Below are 22,974 nucleotides of genomic sequence, written 5' to 3' on the forward strand. Positions count from 1 at the left end.
TGGCCGTAGATGGACACGAACCGGAAAATAGCTAAACCCTTGATAGTCAAGCTGTTCCCTACTATGTTTGTTTCACTGTTGGGTCTCAACAATGCTACCAAAAACCTAAAAAGTATTCCCAAAATGAATGTGACAGATGACGTGTTGTGATTTCCTGAGTGAAGCCGAAAACCTGGCTACCGTCCAATAGCTTTAGGTAGCAATCAACATTAGTGAAATACAAATTGGCTGTTTATCCAGATGTCATTTGGAGAAAACGCAAGAAAAAGATCAGCACAAATCCATATAAAAAGGTGCATCTTTAACACATAGACCGTGAATTACCTACCTAACAGAAATACGAAAGCGTGACCATTGTCTACGCCAGAACATTCCTGCTGTTCAAAAGCGTTTTTTGTCACAAAATGTGGCCCGTAAGTGATCGAAATTGAAGGCGGGAGTCCACAATTACAGCCAGGGGGCAACCTTTAACACAAATAGTTGAGTCGTATTACTAGAGCACTTTAAGGAAAACTTTATATTCTCTAAGTTAAATGAAACACTATTCTGACATCTTTGTTGCATTTTTAATATTCAGNAAAGCGTTTTTGTCACAAAATGTGGCCCGTAAGTGATCGAAATTGAGGGCGGGAGTCCACAATTACAGCCAGGGGGCAACCTTTAACACAAATAGTTGAGTCGTATTACTAGAGCACTTTAAGGAACACTTTATATTCTCTAAGTTAAATGAAACACTATTCTGACATCTTTGTTGCATTTTTAATATTCAGAGGTGCGTAAAATGAGAAGGTGGACGAGAGCGATACAATTTTAATCAGTCCTAAGTTATTTGAGTCAATCTTGAAGGCCATCTTGATAATAAGTCTTCTAGTGTCTTACTGTATCATTTCTCAACAGATTTTCACGATGAAGATGTCCGTGATTGAAACAAGGGACGGAAAAGAAGTTGAAGAGTTCTATCAGAGCGTGAGTTTCTGAGATGATGTCATGTTCAAAGTTAAAAATTGTTGTTTCAGCATGATGCTACCTACTTTGACCAACTGAGCAAGATAAATAGTTTGCATGATTAGATTGCTTAAGATCTTTGAGGATATATCGAAACTTCATGTTGCTTAAGTACAGGCCTTCGAGGACTGCACAATATCGATCTTTATCTTGGGAGATTTAGCTCATCCTCTTCGTAAGTACACAGTGAATCTTTCAATTACCAAAGCCATCTTGCCCTCAAAATCCAATACCACTTTTTATCCAACATCAAGTTAATTCAGAGTGATAAGGCGCAACACCTTTCAGGATGAGTGCAGGTGAGTGTCCCTGCCTGCCCAAAGGAGGTTTCTGCATGAATGAGCATCAAAACGTATTCAAGTGTGTTAGGTAGTAAGATACATTCCATACAGACCTTTGCATCCAGTGGTCATACCAGTGCCCCTAATTCTACCGCCGACCTCAATTTTAAGTTTGTCGTTGGTAATAAATCCAAAGCAGGCCAACGAAAGACTCCGAAATATCTCAACTAATCAAAGGTTACATGATTGCTAACAGACCACAAAGTAGGGGCTCAACCAGTAAAAATGAAACATTTTCTTTGGGAGATGGGTGATGTCGTGAAACTTGAACTTGTACATCAAATTCTCAATCCCGCCAAAACGCGTCCTGGACTGCTTGTTTAGAACCACTCTTTACGTCTCTTTACGATTAACATGCTATAATAGGAGTTTATTTCAGAACTTCTGTCACCGCAAAGCGTTGAGGCCTTCTGAATGATGACACATTTGTGATGTTTAACGACGCTACGGAACACTAGCAAAGAACGTGAAACGACAGTGGTCAGTCGAAACCCAGCTTCTGATCTTAATCTACAAGGCCTCAGTAATTGACTTGAGCTTCCTACATGTTTCCAGACTTGAGGGTGCCATGTAAAAAGATCTAGTACCTAAAGGTGAAAAATGTTTTGTCCGCCCATGTGCACTTATCCATTGATTTGGGGGCAAATCATTGGAGCTTTCTTCTCGGTTTACCTGAAATCCCGCTGCATACTTCGTGCTGCTTTCCGTAATCTGTGAGCAAACTTTACTGACTCGTTACTTTTTTTCCCTTTTCCCTGAAAATTATGACAGCCGAATATATTCTGGCCATCTTGTGACCTTGTTCAAACTCAGGTGCATTGATCTATGTGCAGAGCATTGGGTCTGAATAAGCGATATCCTCGGCTTTATTAAACGAACTAGGAAGCAATCAAAATATACTACCGACTGACCAACAACACCGTAACCATTTGAGCTATAAGCTGGCAAATTCACTTCAGACTCCTGAAAATTGTGAGGGTTCCTGCACTCGCCGAACAGCTGGTTGGTTTGGCCACCTATGTGATTCTATCGGAAAATCACAACCTTTGAGCACGCTGTACTTAAACGATCAATTTTTATTCAGTCCAAACAAGAAACTGAACGTGCATCCCATATATCATAAGTTTGCTGAAATTCTTCTACAGCCGAAGACCGGTTCTACTCTTACTAGGGTAGGCGCTGTCTGCAAGTTTCTGTTGACCTGCGTTCTAAATGAAACTGAATTTTACGAACTGGGAGAAGTACTCTCATTTATAAACTTATTTGTTCTAACGGGAGACTTGACGGTATCACTGCTGAGCCCCTCTTTAATTATATAGTTCAAATACGTATGCGGCCTAGACGTCGCCCCATGTTCAATTTGATACGATATTCAACATACCGTAACATACATCCTCGACGGAACTTAGTTCATAAAATTAATAAAAAATCTTCATCAGCCTACGATCGGTCTTGCCTTCCTTGTACCTCATTACTTCAGTTATTTGACCGGCACGAATGTGAATATCTTGACGTAAAGGGATGAATACAACTTTTGAGAAACCAGGACTCAAAATACCGGTGACAAGTAAAGTGCATGAAAGTTTCATTAGAGAAAGATGTAAATTAAGTGAGGCAAGGACTAACTCTCTGCTAGTCCATCTTATTGGTTGGAACAGCCACCGAACTTGATTGATTCTGTAGAGAATTTTAACTCCTCATATACTCTGTCTCCGGTTTGACTCCGCCTAAAACATGTGTACAAAAACCTTCTCACAAGATGGCATATATCCTAACGTGGCACTTTACTTTGTTTTCTAAATAAACCTAGTGGCATCTTCAACGCAATGAAAGTTTGCTTGATCAGATCGTGAGTTTCAATACATTCCTCTCACTGAAGGCACTGCAACCAGATTATGCGGTCATCTTAAGAGATCCCGGGTAAGTTGCGTATATGTGATTAAAGTATCTCTAGCCTGATATATTGAGACCAAAATTACTACAAACCTGTTGTATGCCCCTAGCTAATATGACAACAATGAAAGTAACTTCCATAGCGCAAGATTATAAATCAAGAAGGAAATATCTCACGTACGATTTAACTAGCAAATTTCCAACAACAGTTACAAGTCTTTCAAAATCTTTCTGTCAAACTAAACTTTTTCACTGCAATTGTAGGTTGATATCGGGCGGCAGGGTAATCAGCCACTACCTCGAGGACCAGAACACAATTGGTGAGTTATCACCCAATTTCGCTTGATAAAACTCTAACAAGATCTTTCAAATTTCCGTGACACTAAGTCATAATACCGAACATATACATAGGTCTATATACATGTTTATATACATATATATGACTACTGGAGTCCGATACACCAGATTCACCTAGCAAGATGTAGGCAATTTCTGTAAAGACAGGGATCGATAATTCACGTCGAGGTGCCCACGAGCCATGTCCGACTGAGCCTGCTATGCAAGAGCAAACTATAATTAGAGAGACTCGACACATTTTATGAAAAAGGTAATAGCTTGTTATAGATTAAATGATGGCGCAATAGACAGTTGAGCAGCATCAACACTTACAACCAAGCTAGGAATCGCCGTACGGCCATTTCGTCTTGACAATTAGTCAGTGAGGAATCCCCGAATGTTTGCATGTGTTTCAAAACAGCTTCGCTCATTGCCGGACCTTACTTCTTTAGAAGTGATTGATTGATTATTACGTGTGTTATTTGCGACTAGAAAAGGCGCAGGTAAATGGTAATCGTGTTTTACGGTTTTCGGTGTATCTTCCAAAATGATAACATAATAATCGATATGTTACAGGCATAACCAAATAGAGTCCGCTGTAAGAGCAGCAAACAAAACCCTCACTGGAAAACAATATTACCATAAAAGGCACTTAAAATATGGATTCACAGCTTAGTGTACTTGCGGCAAACGTTGAATGACCGGAGTAAAGTCGATCTCGTCTAGCCCTGATCTTAGTGCACCTACTAGTACTACTCCAGGTGCTACTTTTCACTTTGACAGACACACAGGTACTTGCGTCCCTGAGCCTAGATAACGGAGATGGGAAAAGGATGCCAAATACATAATCCACAAGGAAATAAAAAGCCGACATGTTAAAGCACAAAAACAGATTCGCAAATCTAGTTCTGTCTGGATGATCATTGTTGAGGGAAAATTTGATAAAAAAATAATTTTTTCATCTTCCTTACCTCTTATCTCAGAAACGTCTCAAATGCATTTAAAGGTATTCATGGAATAACTTGGTATACTGGACAATAAAGACAAAATTTCTTCATATTGACACTTTTACTAAATTTGACCAGTTTTATATGTCATTCATTTGCTTCCAGAAATGGTGTTTAGAATGCATTTATGGGCTAAAACTCCAAGTAATTTTATTTTTTTAAATTACATAGCCAAAAACTTGGAAGAACATAAGATAAAAAAACAGGGTAAAAAGAACGAACATCTGTAGGGCGGGTGTATGATAGCTTGGCTCAGTATCAAGTATACTTCAAGAACCTTTTGCACCAAGTGATACTAAGGAATTTTTTGTAAAAAACGAACAGTATACGCACTAACTCAACTAAAAGCCCCACTGTATTGCTAGGAACTTGTGCATTTAATGTTTTCAATAGGGTAAAATACCTCCTTAGAAAGTTTTGGCGTTCAAGGGGGTTAAAGGAAAACAAAACAATAGTTTGTTATGAAATCCCTCTTTTACGAGCAGTTTTTTTTTCAAATATTACTTATTTCTTATCTAAAACGACTCACAAACGGTGGGATGATAAGCTTTATACCGTTGGCGCATTAACAATCATGATAGACATGATTCCATAAAAAGTGTAAAGTCGGGCTTTCCAAAGTGCACCAAATGTACAAGTTTAGCGGCAGGCGATATCTATTCATTGCCATTTTCAATCCTGTTATGCATAAATAGGGTGTGTTTTAGGCATTTTTGAACTGCATATGTTGGAGACGCTATTTGTAGCATTCTTATGTGCGCGAAAAATGATTTCACTGTGAACCGGGTCAACTGGAGAGCATTTTTGGTTTGGTAGCTAATGAGTAGAATCTGGGTAGCGTAAACATTGCTGAGAATGTTTTTTTCAGGACATTACGAAGAAAAATACTGCTACAAATGGATACCAACCATCTCACAAGTGCTGGAGAGTTATCCAAACTTGGCCGAGTTATAGTATGACTGTTCATTGGAGTCCCGCAAGGTGTGAGACAAAGGACTCAAAGTATTTGAGCAGCTGCGACATCTAAAGCTACTTAAATGCAGCAGCTATCTGGAGCGAAAATAGATTAAAATTAGTGCTGTATATCTGAAAAATATCCAAAATATTCGAACAGTTAAATGACAATAAACAAGTACTGCGTCCGTCTTACGGAGTATACATTTAAACCTGATGGAATATTTAAATGGAAAAAGCGGGTAAAGTAAAACAACTACAACAAAAATGATGAACTTAGTTTAATTAGGCTAACCATTGGGAGTGAAAATGTACAAACGACAAATATATGTCACTTTCATGGCCACTGTTGTTTTCTCCCATTCCTTGGGAGTTAAATGGATTGTACGGTCTTATTTTATAAATAAGTATACATGACTCAAGTGAAGGAATGTGAACGTGAATCCAACAAATCTACGTGGAGACTAGCGATTGCTGCGAGCAGAAAGCTTATGGAAATTTCAAACTGAACCAAGCATTATGACCGGTTTCGGTGTTATGCCAACACCCAACCCATTCTGCAGTTGCGCTGTTTGCATCTGGATTTATTCTCTGAAGATCTTTCAATCAGTGCACTTAATCTCTGATGCACGAACTGTTTACAACAGCTGCCTTAGGCAGGCAATGAGAAAATTCAGAAACTGGTAACAAATCTGTTTATAATCAGCTTTCAGGTCTCCAGAATAATGCTTAGATGGAGTTCTAAGTGAGTATAACATTACACAGGACTTATCAAGCGTTCACAGGTATATTTGCCATTTAATTGTTTCTATTAATATCATCGTCACAAAGAAATATTTTGTACAACTTGGCTGTTTTCTGAAGCAGTAATAAAAAATCGGTCATGCTTGTTTGGGATTCAAGCAAGTATGAAAAAGGAAGGAAAGTCGGGGTGGTGTGCCGATTGGTCATTTAGATAACCGAAGATAAGTTCACAAAGCTATAATTCAGTGTTACTATTTACAAGTAACAGCAGCCAGAAATTCTTACTAAAACAACATCCGGATTGAAAAATTTCCCGTAACCAGTTCTTCAAAGCTCAGTGTAAAATAATATAGACAACCAGACAGAACAGTCGTCATCTCGGCAGTTACAATATTTGGTGCTGGAATCAAGGCAACAAAATATTTTTTAGCTAGTGCTTGCAACTCATTTGTGATTAACTAATAGCGAGAATTCGTTTATTTTCACCAGACTAATCACTTACTACTCATCATCTTCACCTGCAATTCGGTCCCTGCTCGGGTTAATTTACTTCTATTTCTCACCTCTAAACTGTATTGGACTCCGCTAGAACAAACTTTGGTATACTAGATAAGCTGGAGAGACAGAGTTTCCCATGATGCCTTAAATTCGTATTCCTTAAAGGAGTGAGTCAGGTATTCCCCGAAACGTCAGAAAATTCCTGTAAACAGTGAGTATCATCCATCAATTTTCCACGTGAGAACATGTTTGCATAGTTTCAGGGTCCGATTTTCAGGAAAGAAAGAACAATCGCACACCTAAAGTTTAGAAAGGAATGAGAAACGTGTGCCTGCTTATTCAAGCACACAGTAGCTCATCAGAGTGTTTCCAACGGGGGAGTGTTTCCAATGGAGTTAATAGTTTTTTGCAATGGTAGCTACAGAGTCCAGTTTTTTCAGATAAAATCTCACAGGATGTACCAATAATGAGGCACAGTGACAACAGTAACAGTGCGTAGCCTTACGCAAATATGCTTCTGTTCTGGAACCACAATCAACTCATCGTTTTGATCTTCGGTGCCTAGTGCGACGGGCTACCATAGAGATTCTTCCGCAAATTCAAACCTATATGAGCATTTGTACATTTATCTCCCATGACGTCAAAAACTTCGAAATTAATGCAACTTAATTCTACCATTCAACCATCATCTATTTTTCCTATCCTTTAAAAACGAGTTAACTTCTGTAAACGTTACACAGCAATTGAATTAGACAAGCATCGCTCCTATCCAACTGAAATTGTTATAGGCGAGAAGCATTTTCTTCGTTCAGTGTTCTCATTCTCCTCTAACCGACAATGGGGTTTCTCTTTTCGCATTCAAAGATTCACCTGGTAAGTGGGAAACAGATTGCTTCACCGGACGCGATCCAGTGCTTTGTCCTTCGGGAGAGTCCCACTAACTTCTTCACTCGCTGCGATCCGTCGTATTATACAAACTTACTAATAAAATAAGCCTGACATAATATCGCTACTTGCAATATTACACATTATACCAACGATCTGTGGAACAAAAATGTTTACATTTTGCCTGGCACGTTTTCACCCAACTTTAAAACTACTGTTCCTATTTTCTCCGACTTGCCAGTAAAGTCAACCACTGTTCTGAAAATTACTTATCAAACATTAGTGTTACCACCAAATGTTAACCAACCACATCGACTTAGGTGCATTCTACTTGCCGGTTGGTTAATATGATGATTTTGCTTTGTTTACAAGTGTAAACCAACCTGGAATCTATGTGGTGAATGTCTATTCGGGCGTCTTGCTCTAACTGAATCCCGTTGACTATATTTTGCATTTCCCCTCAAAACGTTGTGGTTAGAATAAGTGATGGACTATGACTAATGCCTATCAATTTGATTTGTCAGTATGGTTCAGTATTAGAACTCAAAGCGGACCCCTTCAACAAAATTATCGCCGTTATCATTTTGTCCAATGATTGTTAATGCGTCTTTTTGTTTATGCAAAATATTCTATGAATGTTAAAATGTAAATCTTTGTTCAACTCTGCAATTTTAGAATTGTCTGTCTTGTCACTTAACTGGCCGTATTTGGAAACAGACATGAGTGTTCCCAGGTGAGTGGGTTTGATTTATATGGTACGCACAAATGCAAAACGATAAATGACACGCTACTGTCAAGCTATATATACATAGCAAGGAAACTAAGCCCGTGACTTGTTCACGCCTACGGCAGATGTAAGCTACGATTGACTGGCCATATCCCGCAATTTCATCTGATGCCAACCAACCAAACATGATTCGTTTTTTAATGTGAGACCTCTATTTAAGGAAGCTGGAAACGGCTAAAAGTATCACAAATTCTGCTTTTGGTGGCTTATTTAGTTAGTCCTTTATTTCAAAAGACCAGCCTCTTCCTGTATCTGGGGTAAGCTCAGACATCAACCCAAAGCTCGCGTTTCAGGAAAAGAGCCCTCACTTATCAGCTAAACTTTGTAACTTTGTTATAACATGCAGGTTTTAAGAAAAAATATCACATATAAGAAAGAGGGGTATCTTGATCGGTAGTGACCGTAGCATTCGCTTTTCCCCCTTTGAATGGTTCTTTCATGCTATGTGCAGAGAATTTTGCCAACTTTAACCAATCTCGAATTTATACTGCTGCCTATACTTTCAAGGTTGGAAGATAGGCAGTATCAAATGTGAACTCAAATCCATTAGGTTGTTATTCACTTAGTACCCCAATTAAGTTCCTGAAGGTAATGTTGAGATTCATCATAGGACCTTCTGACTCAAAATTCCTTACCACTGTACAATACGGTTTACGTGTAAAGTTCAGTGATGAGGAAGAACAATCACTAATACACTTTCTCCAAATTTTTTGAACAAAGCTGTGAGGAAAAATCAGATTCTTTTTGTAAAGATGTTTTCGTTTAGCCCTCGGGAGAACTTGCCAATGCACGATTAGCTAGACAGTAGATTGGCAGATGAATACGTGTTCCACAAACTAAAATGCTAATGATCATGGACGGTATCTTGTGCCCCAATTGGTACTAGGCTTCTCTTGCTGCATTGGTATGCTTCACTATGTTTCGATATCAAATGAGCATGGAGTGTTCTCCCTATATGACACTGCAATTACGATGGTAAAACGCTGTCCAGCAGAGGATGTTGTGCCCACCGTCAGTAGGCATAGCTTTCAGCTACACTTTGCGCGCTATAAGATCAAGCAAACTAGAAAAGTTGCCTTTGTTATTGACATCATAATGGTATTCTCAACAACTTATAGATGCATTTTAGTGGACAGTGGTCAACTAGGCAGGTGAAATTTTAGACAAAAGAACATGCAATGCTTTGCGCTACCTGAAATGACCGGAATGCGGTGCAGCAGTGAGCGATGGCCAAATGCAGTCACTTTCTGTGTATTTTCCCTCAAAAGGCTTGACGCGCAAATGACCACACGATTTGACCACGAGAGTCAAGCTTTCGCATTCTACTAACTGAAACAAGTTTACATATCTGACAAACCGATAATTCTCATTACGGCCAACTCTTAGAGACATTCACAAGGCGCTTTGTTATCCTGTCGTTTTATGCCCCACTCCGTCCGTATTTTGATTCCTTCCAATGGCGCAAGCTTGAGGCTGGGTAGCCACGCATAGGTACAAACCGGATAGGGTGAGCATCTCTTGAGATCCCGAGGGTAGCCTTTCAATTTTTCACGATGTTTCTCTTGTTATGCGTGTAGACACTATTAAGATCTTTTTGTTAGCTTAACAACGAGTACAAGTGGTGCAAGTTGTACTGAATGCTTCGGAGTTATCCTAGCTAATCAATTCAGCTGGCCGATTCACTTTGGAAATGTTAGTGCGAAAGACTTGTAACTTGATTGGTAAACCCTCCGTATGAGTAACCTCCGTTTGCTCTGATGTACGGATTTACATCAAGTTTATTTTCCATCTCTTTCGTTCTCTAGCTTTCTAGGGGAAGGTTACTGTCTCATGGTTTTACCACTAAAATCATCACTAATTATACTGGAAATGTAGAGGCAACTTACCCAGCTTCGCATCAAGCTTTAAGAAAAAATTATTCAAAAATATTATTGCACAGCCGACTCACTTCTGACCCAACTTTATCATGTCAACTTCCATTACGTTGGTCACCCCTAACTAAGAGATTTACCGCTCACCGCAATCCGTTTTCCTACTTAGTCCTACCGGACTAAAGAAGACTGTATAAGCTGAATTCCTACAATTCCGGAGGCAGATTATTATTCTTGATTTAAAATTCATTGATTTTCGAGAGGCAGAAGACACTGTTTATACGGATGCAAACATTGACGCTAGATGATAAGCCGGAGATTTGTAGGTCTGTAGAGACAATCTCCTACACTACGGACTTACTTCAAAGGGGACAGATTCCTTTATACATGAGCTAGGTGTAGATTAAACCTTATAAATCATAAATATCTAAGAAATACTGAAGCTAGTATATTATACGAATTTGTAAGCAAACATAGAGAAAAAGTTAAAACTGTATGCAGTTTCAGCTGTTTTGGAGACGAGGCCATAATCAAGCACACGCAGTAGATTTCTCATGCTCTATTGTTGTTCAATCGGTCATCACACTGATGCAAGCCATTTTGGATTGCTCATTGGAGACTCTTCATAAGTAATGTATGACCTAGGTTGATACCAGTTCATGAAAACACTATGTGCGCAGTGTTAATTATTCTCCGTAGTCAGTAAAGTGCGGACGCTGTGTATCATTTTCTTAACATTGTTACTCACTGTCCTTGAGTTGCCCGTCATGGGTAATGTCACGAAAACGTAGCCTTTGTTTTGACGTACGGGAGTTTTGCTGATGATGAAATACGCAATATTATTAAAGAGAAGACAGAAGATCTATTGTATCCTAAGTCAATAAGGAGCCATAGTTAGGTGATCATTATGGCATAGCGCCAGTATCATTTCCCGAATGTTATAGGTCATGTTTGATTAGTTTTTTTTCTCTTTTCATATTTCACAGCTACGCCAATCTTGGGCCAGTTTTATATTCCATTGGGAAGACACTCGTTAATGCCTTACTGTTTGAAGGTAAGCCTTCTTTATAATGGTTAAATGTAACTGTTTTGATGCGTAATGTTTCCAGAAACCCATTTTGGTCACAAATTAACTCCCGTTTTAGTTTTGTTAGTCTGTTTTTTCTGATGCCCAACTCCACAGAATAAAATTCACGTACTGCAGGCGTCAAGGTAAACCTACTAGGAATTGTACAGTTCAGCTGAAATTTTCCTGCATATTTGTGGTCCAATCCCGCTTAAAATTTACCGAAGATTTGCGTCCGAAGTTACATGCACTGAATTGTATCTAAAATCCAAAGAAAGCAATATAGTCTAGTATATACCCGCCATCTTTTCGATACAGCTCTAAGAAATAGAAGATATTGTGTGCATCCTTAAAGTTGTGCCCATAATTACGTTGTTCTCGTGAAATACTCAGCTGTTCAGGATGAGTTATTTGAACGTGTTCATCGATTGGAAATAGCCCCTCGGAGTTAACGGTTCCGGACCAAACACGGATCGAATCCTATTAAACAAATCGAGTGCCATCTGGTGTATAATATATAACTTCCAGGCCCAAAACTCAGCGCAATGGACTTAGATGTCACAATCCGCCTTTTCGTTTGCCTTTGGATTTTTACAGTCAGTCAACTACGTAATCAAAGTCCGATAACTTGTCTTCTAATTGGTGAATTCTTGAGATCGTTTGGCACTCGAATGCAACCAGCGTGTTAGATTTATGTGCCAGTACGCTTGCCTGTGTGAGTACTTTGGCTTGAGTGTATCCCCTTTTGTTTTTGTTCTAGCTGACATCTCGCCACTGAGACTACCAGGAGGTACAGTTTGTCCAGGCAAGATCCACGACATACTGATTCCATTATTACGTTGAACGCAGTTTGGTTGTGTTTATCTCCCGTGCATCAGGCAAATGATCTCAACAGTACACTACTCAAAATACATGAGAGCAAACAACGGACGCTGCACTTGAGCCATACTCAACAGACTTTAAAAATCCTTGAAAAAGCATTGTTCACAGAAACTGACACGCTGTATTATGGCATCCTAGTCCACTACACTGTATTTCAACCTTAAACACCCCCACAGTACCTATAAGAATTTCTGGTGACATGAATAAATTGTTTTGAATTGAACTCTTGTTCACAGGTTCGCCACAAAACCTTTCTTCCGTGCTTCAAGCTGTCGACCCCAGGGAGAGCATACCCACAGAAGACAAGTTACTAATTCTGCGTCTGTCAAAAGTGAGACCATGTAACTTTTGTTCGTAAACATGCGTTAGTTAAGACTGGCATTCACTGAACATTGTTTATTCTGTTGGGATAAAAAAACATATCGGAAACGTCTTAAATTTAACATTATTGCAGAGGAGGCTAAGAAAACGGTTTGAGATGAAGTATTACCCAGAGAAGCAACAATTAAGACTAATGTAAAGCCACAAGTTATTTAAAGTTTCAAATGACCCCCGTCTTCAACCTTAAACTATTAGATCTATGGTTAGGCTCAGGGCTGACGTGTCTACTTAAATGAATGGGTAAATTTCCCATAGTGTAGCACACACGTAGATGCAACGAATCAGGTGAAAACGGGTCGGCATGGTAGATTACACATTCAAGTAAAATATAGAGCGTAACTTTATCCATCAGGTGGGAAATTTACCGTTTCGACGATTTCTCATCTTCACTTTGACAGTAGGAATACATGGGTTTTTTGCGAAAACCAACTGTGGTCACATTAAGCGAATCCAGGCTTACAAAATTTAGATAAGTAGGGGTGTTCTTCTTGCGTGAGGATGTACGTTAATGCTGAATACTAGATTATAAGACAAGGTAGAATTTCGACCTCTGCTCTTCTGTACCTTCACATTTAGTATCTGTGATGACGTTTCAACAACTTTCTGCATGTTCCTTGCCAAGTGTAGGTCAGGTAAAAATTCGGATCAGTCAAGATGATTTCCGTGGTGTTTGAGCACTGATTTTTGGCAGTCTCTGCGAAGGCGCACTGCCATCGTGCACCCTCTATTTGGGACAGACAAGAATAGCAAATCAGAAAAGCAAATTTTGTATGAATTCGGCCAGAGTAGTTGTACATGTTATGGAAATGATTGATTTCGGCAGATTTCTGATTCAAATTGCTTTTCCGCTATGTACCTCAAGGGACGCTTCAACATCATGCAAGCTATTACTTAACCGTTTAGTCCTATTTCAACCGCGCAACTCAACAGAAGTATGCAATGAGAGACGGAATAAATGATGACATCGAAAATCTTGATATCATTTCCCGAACAAAAACGGAAAAGTTATTTGAAAAAGAGCATTTTTTTAGCATCAAACACGAATCAAACAAGTTTTGCAGGCTATTCATTATTAACCATAAGCACTCATTCAGACATGATCAATTATTACTCAGGCGATTTAGCAGAGATGGACAAGTGATTACGGTGTCTGCATGCAAATGGATGTACAAGGTGATGCTAACTGTATCAGTCATATGATTGCTTTGCGTATCAGATTGAAAGAAGACCAATGTCACATCAAACCAAAATATCTGATGAGATTTGGTAGCCGTAATTGCGGGCGGACGCGGAATTTGTTTACAACCTCATCGGTTCGTGCGCTAGACAGTATCACGTCAATGTTCTCGATCACCGTAAAACAACGGGTATCTCATCTCATGCAATAGATTTTGTCTCTCTCTTTCCGTGAACGATAAGGAAATCATGAAATTCCTAATACAAAAATGGTTTGTACTTACAGCTTTTGTTGTTGTGTATGTTTGCGGAAAACCATATATCTATACAAAGAGGCTGTAAGCACCTTTAATTCAAAACTCCTTGACAACTTCAACTAACAAAAATTATCCCATCATTTCGGCCCATTTTCATCCAGTTTATTCAGTGCCATCGTTCCCTCTAACCTAACCACTTAGCTCTCCTTTTACGAAGTAATATCACGATCTATTGCTCAAACAACATGCAGCTGAGTGGTGATGATTTTCACCCTTATTATTCTAGTGTGTGCGTATCCGCATACTGTTCAGCATAAAAAACCTGTCTGTCCTCTCCTCTCAATTTTGCTTTCACCCCTATTCATTGAGATGCATACGGCGGAAATGCATTGGTTACACAAACAATCAAATCACTGGATAACAGTCTGACTAATTGATTGATGTATCGAGCAGGGAAATGATTGTACAGTTTGACTTAATCTGTGAAACCAGTTTGGACGCCTTTTGACTAGGATGAGATTAAAGAGGACAACCGAATTTGAGTAAAGGCAGTTAACTTTTAGAAGGCCGTGTCTAAAATGAGACACAGTCTGAAGTTTCTGACTTCACTAAGAGCATCTGATTACATAGACATGGGCAACATTAGCCGCGGTATCCATGACGGCGATTTAGCGGTCCAGACTGGAGAAACATTTTCACTTAGTACGACATGCAACAATAAAAAAGTGGGTAAAAAAAATTAAAGTCAAGATTAAAAAATAAAATACAACGAAAAAAGAAAATAAGTATTTTATCTACAAGGAACTTGCAAGGTCATTATGTGCTCACCCCAAAATCGAGGACCACACTTCAAATTCAAGTACCGCACAACAATAACTTAGTCCAACATCGTAGTTTATTGCAATGATTTGAGGATATTAAAGTTATTTCCAGGCGTGTCCTTCTGATGAAAATTGATGCGGCAATGACACATTTGACGCCTTCCAGTGTTTTCTTAATGTTCTTCTCTATGGTCGGCTCATCGGTCACAAAATCCGAATCGCTAGATGCTTACACTGATCCTAAGAATATAGTTCTTTTTAAAGTATTTTGAATAGAATTAGATGTGTTGAAATCTGCTGGTTTGCAAAGAACAATACCAGGTTTCGTAGCGGATCTCAATTTGAGAATGTCCTGAAAAATCATCCAAAACGATAAAAAACAGTATTATTCAGTCAGCTGCCAGGTGGAAAATGTCACATAACGAAAAACCCAAAAAGGAATCACGTTTTTTGATGATAAAAACCAAAGGTATTTGATTTTGTTTTTAATTTGGCTGTAGAGCAATATGTCCGTTGCAGCAAAGACAATCAACAGCAAAAGGTTTTTTAGAAGAAGCAAAAATCCTCAGCGTTTGGTAAGATTTTATTGCAATGTACACAAAAACAGTCTAATCGTAGTGACAGATGAATATAACTGTCGCAAAAAATGATGCAAGCTGTTCTCAAACTGGTGGTTTCTCCATTTTATAAGAAAGATTGTATAGCCAGTATTCATAGAATAGGAAACGCTTGATATCATCCTAATATGATTGTGTCAACAGGTGAACCATGTAGATATTTGGAAGGAAGTCGGCTTTGAAAGCGTTTGCGGGAATAAACAAGCCGGTCATTTTTACTAGAAAACCACACGTAAAAGTAATAAAGATAAAAGCAGGGATGACAACAAAAATGAACTTTTGTATAACGAATGTTTGCGGTATCAAAAATTTGTCTATTTCAGTCGTTCCGGCTCACCACAAAACTCAATCATACGTATTGTGTATGGATTCATGCCTCGAAACAGCTTAAAAGCGGTATTTTATTTGGATAAAATTTGTTTATAAATACCATGTCGCAGCAACCTCTACGTTAGCTAAGCTGCTACAAAATTCATAAATGTGACAGGTAGCTATTTTGGCTCTAATGGACAACACGCACTTTTATGTTCACACTAATCAAATCTCTTTTTTGTGTTTTGGAAGTTTGTCTCGAAGTGATGGCTTCAGTACATGACAATACATGACGATAATTGTCACAGTGGAATTTGCATCTCATAAAGAAGAAAGTGACTTCGTCATCGACGAAGCATAACCTAACATTCCATTTAAAAGAGCTACGCTTGATTTAATTTCTACTTGTTTAGGACCAAAATCCATCTCCAGAGTATGAGCAGATTTTAGCGCAAAATCTTCTTGCAGTCGAATTGGTCGGCCGGAGTTACAACAAGCACCGAGAAGGCCCTGAAAACATGCCTGAACCAGCATTATTCGAATTCCCACTGCCTAATGATTTCAGTTTCTATGTCTGGCTTTTTCAGGTAAGCGTAACATATTGTAATATGTTAAATAGCAGAAACCATTTGTATAGAGTTTCCTGATGATTCCCACGTTGATTTCCTTTGGAAAATATATCATTTACCGTTTAACACTGCATGAATCCTTTGAAATCACATTTCGACGAATAATGTATTCCTACTTTTGGGCCCGTTAGGCAGAATATGCGATTATCGTGATTACAAGCACACATTTGAGCAGAGGAATACTATCCGGTATCTAGCTTTCGGGTTCCCAGACATGCCGTGGCAAATCTCAACCAACCAATTTATAGGCGCTGATATGAAAAATATTTGCCAAGTGATATGATGCAAGCAAAAGAGACAATTAAGTGTGTGGTGAGAGACCGGATTACCTATGGTCAGTTCAAGAATACGAGTCGCAGTGGGTAATCGATTCAAATGTACCTTTGAAGGTGCAGGAACATGGGGACGATAAACTGAAGGGGAATTCTTTGAATAATATTGTATTGACTGAGAGTTCTATTCTGTTTAAGCTGCGTCACATCTAAGTTCTGAACGGTAAAAAAATTTGGCCAACTGATATAGGTTTTTGGTTCATTGTTAATTTACACAGGTGCCGGCTTGCAGTCTGAATCCGGACATAGCTGACTATCTTGATTCGACAAATACTAAAAACCACATTCCACTGTAAATTCTTTAGAATAGGTATCTGCAAGCTAATGTCAAGTCTTTCAAGTGAATTAAAATTCAATTTAATGAAAAAACGATGGAGCTTCCATGTTTAGTCAAGGCATTTTTTCAACTGCAAGTCGTCCGTCGGTAACCAAAGTAAGTAACGCTGGAAACGCATTTACATGTTCTTTAAAGCAAGTCGCTTATGGACTAACAATACAAACCACCAAGTCAGGCAGACATTTTACTGGACCATGTGCTATAAGTATTCGTAAAGTCAATGAAGAAACAGAGCGCGTCCTCCCAGATTCTTTATATTATCCCCATAAATACCAGTAAATGTTCATCACAAACGGACCACTAGGTGTCACAACAACTCTTCTTATAGTTGCAAATAGTCGGTATCGCCTTGCAATAGAACTACACTGAGTAGCTTATTTTATTCAAAATTTGCTTCTCATCAGGGTTGTCTAACATGTACTGTGAAATAACTGCGAATTGAATAAACTGTGTGAGTGTTTAATAAATTATGGGATAATGGATTTCGATTGTTGCTTCAACAAACTAGTGTAAGCCTCGTCGTTCATCTGGAAGCAAAAACTGGAGACGAAGTGTACTTGGACAAGAGACCTGACCCGGCAGGTTTTCTAATGTAGATTCAGGAAAATTATCCGTGTAAGATTGCTTTTTTTAGAATTCTTCGATTTCGGCAACCGGAAGGAAAAATTTGGGGACTATATAAGGCAAAACCAGCTTCAAAAAAGCGCGGACAACAAAAATAACAATAGTTGCGGTAGGACAGAAGGTTCAGCACCGTAGTGTACTTGTGTTTTAGTAAAATGGGAATTCAGTGGGGATGCGTTGATTAGATATTGTTCAGGTGCCCCTTAAGACGTCTGTCCAGTACAGCACTTTGTTTACAAACGTTTCCTTACCTATCGAGAGAACTTCATTATCGTCATGCGAGCAGGATTTAAACTGTCTCCACGGTTGTCGACAAAACTTTGCAAGCTAGCTACCAAGCCTGCCGAACAAGCCAGAAGCCACCTAATCAAAAACCCGTGTACTCTAGTCATCTCTGGTATGCAAGTCGGCGTGTTTCGCTATTCTTCTAAGGGCCTAACAACGTTTACATTCGAACACAATATATTTACCATGCAATAAAAGCGTGCCATTATATTTGTTGCATCTGTCATTATTTCAGTCCGTTTGTGAAAGTGCCACTCCATTCGCGGCATTTACACCGACCCCGTCAAAAAGCAAATTCTTTGATGAATGTGAACCTCTGCGTATCAGCTCACAGCTTTCTCCAACATTTCGCCACTTGATGCGTTGTCCTCAAACTTCAACAACCAGGAATCCAGATGATATGACAACGGACCTCTTCACATTTGCCGGTCGAACCTTTTATAAATCTCGAAAAAATAGGTAGGTTTTGATGTCCATATTTGTCTGCACTTGTAGCACATTTTTACGGTTAGTCAAGCTGTTCTTGAAACTTGTGTAGATCTAGTTTGTGCCGGATGTAACGAACATTTTTGCTCCTATTTTTTGCGTCCGAAAATAACTTGCATTAGGGGAATAAGTGTTGACCTTGTACTGTCTTTTCCATTGAATCAATTGCAGAAGATTGCAGAGTGACACCATTTATGGTGTACTTATGTTATTTAATGGTATACATGAACCTATCTGATGGATACTAATAATTTGCGTAATTTGACAAGGCGCAAAAACAGGGGCGAACGCTTTTATGCAGAATGGCAGGAATGTTACAAACCGGACACGGCTGTGCTAAAAGCAGTGTAAGAAACCCGTGCCGACGGAGAGCCTCGCATTCCTGGTCCACTGAAAGCATCTTTTGAAGTGAACGTGAGTGGCCTTGAAGCATTCCAATAAGAACGAAAAAGAAGCAACAAATAAATCACGGTAAAAGAATGTATGTCACAAAAATGCAAACTACCATGTTTTAATCCTACCTCTGAGTTATTACTCCAGCAAACAGGGAATGAAATGTATAGGTGGACCAAAACACGTGTAGAAAACTCACTGCGAAATAAGTTTTATGAAAATGTTTAAAATAGACTAATTACAGATACCTGAGAAAGCAAGGCAATGAAAGCGAAAATAATTTCCCTTTAATGACTGCCATCTGAGCCATTTTGTTGTCTCTGAATACTAATAAAGCAAACATAAATCCGTCGGTTCATATGTCACCGAAAGTTTACAAAAATATAACAGTAAATATGCGTCAAGGCGTAGCTTTCACTGAGGAACTTAGTCTTCTTGTTGAGCAAGATCCAATAAATCAGCATATCTAAGGAAGTGCTGCAACAGTTCCTGGAGAATTATCATGTCAAAGTGACTCGGAACTCAAGCACGTGAGAGAATACTGACAAAAATTGAATTCCTAAACGATTTCCCTCAGACATTGCTGCCCATAAAATACAGAATTTAGTCTATCTTTGACCAATCGGGTATTGAAATTCTGTTGTATATAATTATCTATGCACGTCTTCATTCGAACGTAGACCATTATGTTGAACCCCGTTTGGCAGCATTGGATCCCTACGTATTGTTGAGGGCTAAACAAGTCTAGAGCAGTGATGTCTGAATAGATCTCGAATGGTTGATTTATCACAGTCAAAATTTCATTTAAAGGAGGCATTCAAAGGAAGTAACATTTGCTGTCTTTTTCATTTTAGCACAATTATTTGATCGCTACGTAATGAATGGACATCATATATCGATGTGTTATGAGGAACCCAAACTGGTTTGCTTACTGAACCAACTTCCCTCCGAACTCGGTGCCTTGGCTAGAAAACGTAATTGTCTAGAAAATGGAACTGCCTTCCTGAGTTCCCATGACAAACTCAGAGTTCATCTGTACATAACGAAACCGCAAGAACAGAGTAATGGTTGTAATCGTTATGTTGCAATGTTATTGGTGTATTTATGACGCAGTTTTACTCGTGTTACTCATCACTCTCAAAGGATAGTCAAAGAAACATGAATTACTGAACCACGGCATAAAGTGCGAATGAGCTTAGTTGGGTTCTGGACAGGTCTTGAACATCATGTTACGGCCATTGTCAGTAATTTTTAGACACCAGAATGCTTATTAAAATAAACACAGTACAAACGCGTTTCCTGACGATCAGCGCAGCAAGCTGCGTGTGTGTTGTCCTCGGATCGTTACACGCCAAGATTTGACACGCTCAATAATAACTAGTGAAGTACCCGATTGTGGCAGCTTGGCCACTTTTCGACCATAATCTTATTTGAACTGTGTTATTTAACCTAAACTTCGAGGGTCCCATTTCACACTGGGTGTCTCCAGGATCCTCCAAAATTCTAAAAGACCAAAATAGTCACAAGAATGTTTTATTCGGGCTTGGACATTCAACTGGTAAGTGCGAACATAGTAGTGAAGAATCGATGGCTCGTTTATTTCCCTGAGACAAATCCGTAAACTATTGATTTGCCTCTTAAAATGAGTAGGCCAAGTATTTGGGTCTCAGACTTAGGCACCATTCGTTCACTTGGTGGGTTTCGCAGTTATGATAGCGTGTCGTTTTAGAAAAAGGCACTCCTAATCTCCCAACTGTGCCCTCGATTATATGATTCTACCAAGTGCTTGTCAATATTATGTAGACTCTCGATAGCAAAGTGCTACCTGTTCCCACAGTACGTGGTTTTATGGGCGCAGTTCAAAGACTTTCCACGTGTTATTCTCTTCCATTTATGCGTTAAAAACAATAGCACATTAGTTTTACGTAAACGTTCAAAATGACGGGCTGCGTTTTGATTGTCTCCAGCTAGGCAACACATCGATATCTAGACAACCGGATTTTTCCCAGGGTATTATCCAACTGAAGGAATATTCGGCATTTTTTCCGGCTTCCAAGGAGGGATATCCCACGGCGGTAACTGTGTCAAGAAGACAAAATCTAATAACCTGCCTGGTTTGTGTCAGTTTATCTAACAGATATCCAAAAACTGGAAGAAAAGTGATCGTTAATGACGATTGAGGGGCAGAGATTCAAAGAACAACAATGAGGGGCAAAATAGAATAGCTGATTAGAGATGAAACCAATAATTACTACAGGCATAAATCTATTAAACTCGCCAGGAAGGCACTACCTCCGGCTACACAAATACGATTATAGGAGATTCGGGTCACGTGCAGGACCAGAGATCAGTAGAACTAATTTATAAAAAATGCGTTGCTTCTTCACCTGTGATTACAATCGTTCATTCAATATTTCATCCATTCATTCATTCAATCATTCATTAGCTCATTCTAAAACAATGAACTCCTTAGCATCAGGTCAAATTCTTGCAGATGCTTTACTGAGACGTTGCTACACTTACAGCAGATGCTGTCAGACGCTAAAAATAAGCAGCAGTAAACGTCACCCTGCTGCACGCAAAGCTTAAATATTATTTTACATGCAGGGAAAATTCGAAATTGCTTTTGAAATTCCGTTTTGTGTAAATGTTGATTGTGGCATGATTGGAAAAACGCCGTCATAGACTCTTCTTTGTAACCATGCACTCAAGTCTGACTTGTTGTCGTGCGAATGTATTTTGCTTTTTTCAAAGTCAAATTTCCATGCGGTTTTCCAACGCCTCACAATTTCAGGGGTATCATGCGTGATGGATCTGGTCGAAGATTATCACAAGAAATCAACATAGGACTACGCTTGAGATATTATGCAAAAATATTCCTATGGGAAATTTCAATCCAGAATTTCAACCAAAATAATTGGGAAAAAAGTCTCACAAGGCACTTCTCACCAGATTCGAAGGCTGGCGGAATTTTATAAGTAAAAGTAAACTAATTTTCACTGCCGTCATATTAAGTCCCTCATTACTGTTTATGATCAGCTGGTACAAATCGACTTTGGTGCTTGCCTAGGGTGCCGCACTAGAATGTAATGCGCTTACGCAATATGCGATGTTACAAGGTGGAGCTGTGAGCTCAGTCAGCACAGACGATTGCACCGTACGTTTGCCTATGGAAGAATCTAAACACGATTTTCCATGGCACTCTCTAATAATCTACTTCCTGTCGATCTTTTCAGTCTTAGACACAACTGTGAAACATGACACCATACTCTTGCCTATTTATTCCTACATGTTTTTGAAGCTAGCGGTGAAAGTTGATCTGTCTCTATTACAAACAGCTGAAATCACTGTAACCAAAATAATAATTATCCGCAAGCCGAATGGACCTTTTATTTGCTAACTTGCCTTTTGGGATGCTATTTGATNTTTTTGAGGCAGCGGTGAAAGTTGGTCTGTCTCTATTACAAACAGCTGAAATCACTGTAACCAAAATAATAATTATCCGCAAGCCGAATGGACCTTTTATTTGCTAACTTGCCTTTTGGGATGCTATTTGATACTGGATTGGTTAGCACCAACAGTGAAAATGGCGTTTTGTCAAGTGACTGACCAATCACTGGGTGTTAAGCTCGAGAGGCCCAGCTAAAGACTGAAAACTTCGGCTTTTGAATCTTCCCACAAATTCATAATGGGTGCACTGTCAATGATTCTTATCAGAAGCGAAACTGTCTTTGAGTGGTTTTGGAAATTTCAGCGCATGCTGGGTTCAACTGAACTACAAAATTCCTAATTTTAATAACTTTTCCATAGCGACTTTGATCTACACTGTTTCCTTGGACCAGAAGTATCTGTATCTGTTCACTGTCCGGAGTTATTTCACACTGGTATACAGTGACACAACCCAATAATGTGGGCTGCGGAAGCCTCGTCCTTCACTGAATGGTATACACGTGATTCTGAAGAAAACCCCTCGCAAGACACACGTGTATACTCTTATTTTATTGTCTGTTTCAAAGTACCATAAAAATTTACTACTTCGTGTGTGATAATCACGT

The 22,974-nt window shown here is 39.1% G+C and overlaps 1 protein-coding gene across 1 annotated transcript; it reads left to right on the forward strand.

The window, feature by feature from the left end:
• Positions 1 to 3,503: 3,503 nt before the first annotated feature.
• T265_12550 (hypothetical protein) lies at positions 3,504 to 18,497 on the forward strand (the record flags this gene model as incomplete). The annotated part of the gene is made up of 5 exons (XM_009164274.1): positions 3,504 to 3,559; positions 11,308 to 11,375; positions 12,506 to 12,600; positions 16,247 to 16,420; positions 18,276 to 18,497. Coding segments are annotated over 5 exons (615 nt in total), but the record flags the coding sequence as incomplete, so codon positions are not given.
• Between the last annotated feature and the right edge of the window lie 4,477 nt (positions 18,498 to 22,974).

This window comes from Opisthorchis viverrini, assembly GCF_000715545.1.
Source record: "Opisthorchis viverrini unplaced genomic scaffold opera_v5_4, whole genome shotgun sequence".
Lineage (NCBI taxonomy): Eukaryota > Metazoa > Platyhelminthes > Trematoda > Opisthorchiida > Opisthorchiidae > Opisthorchis > Opisthorchis viverrini.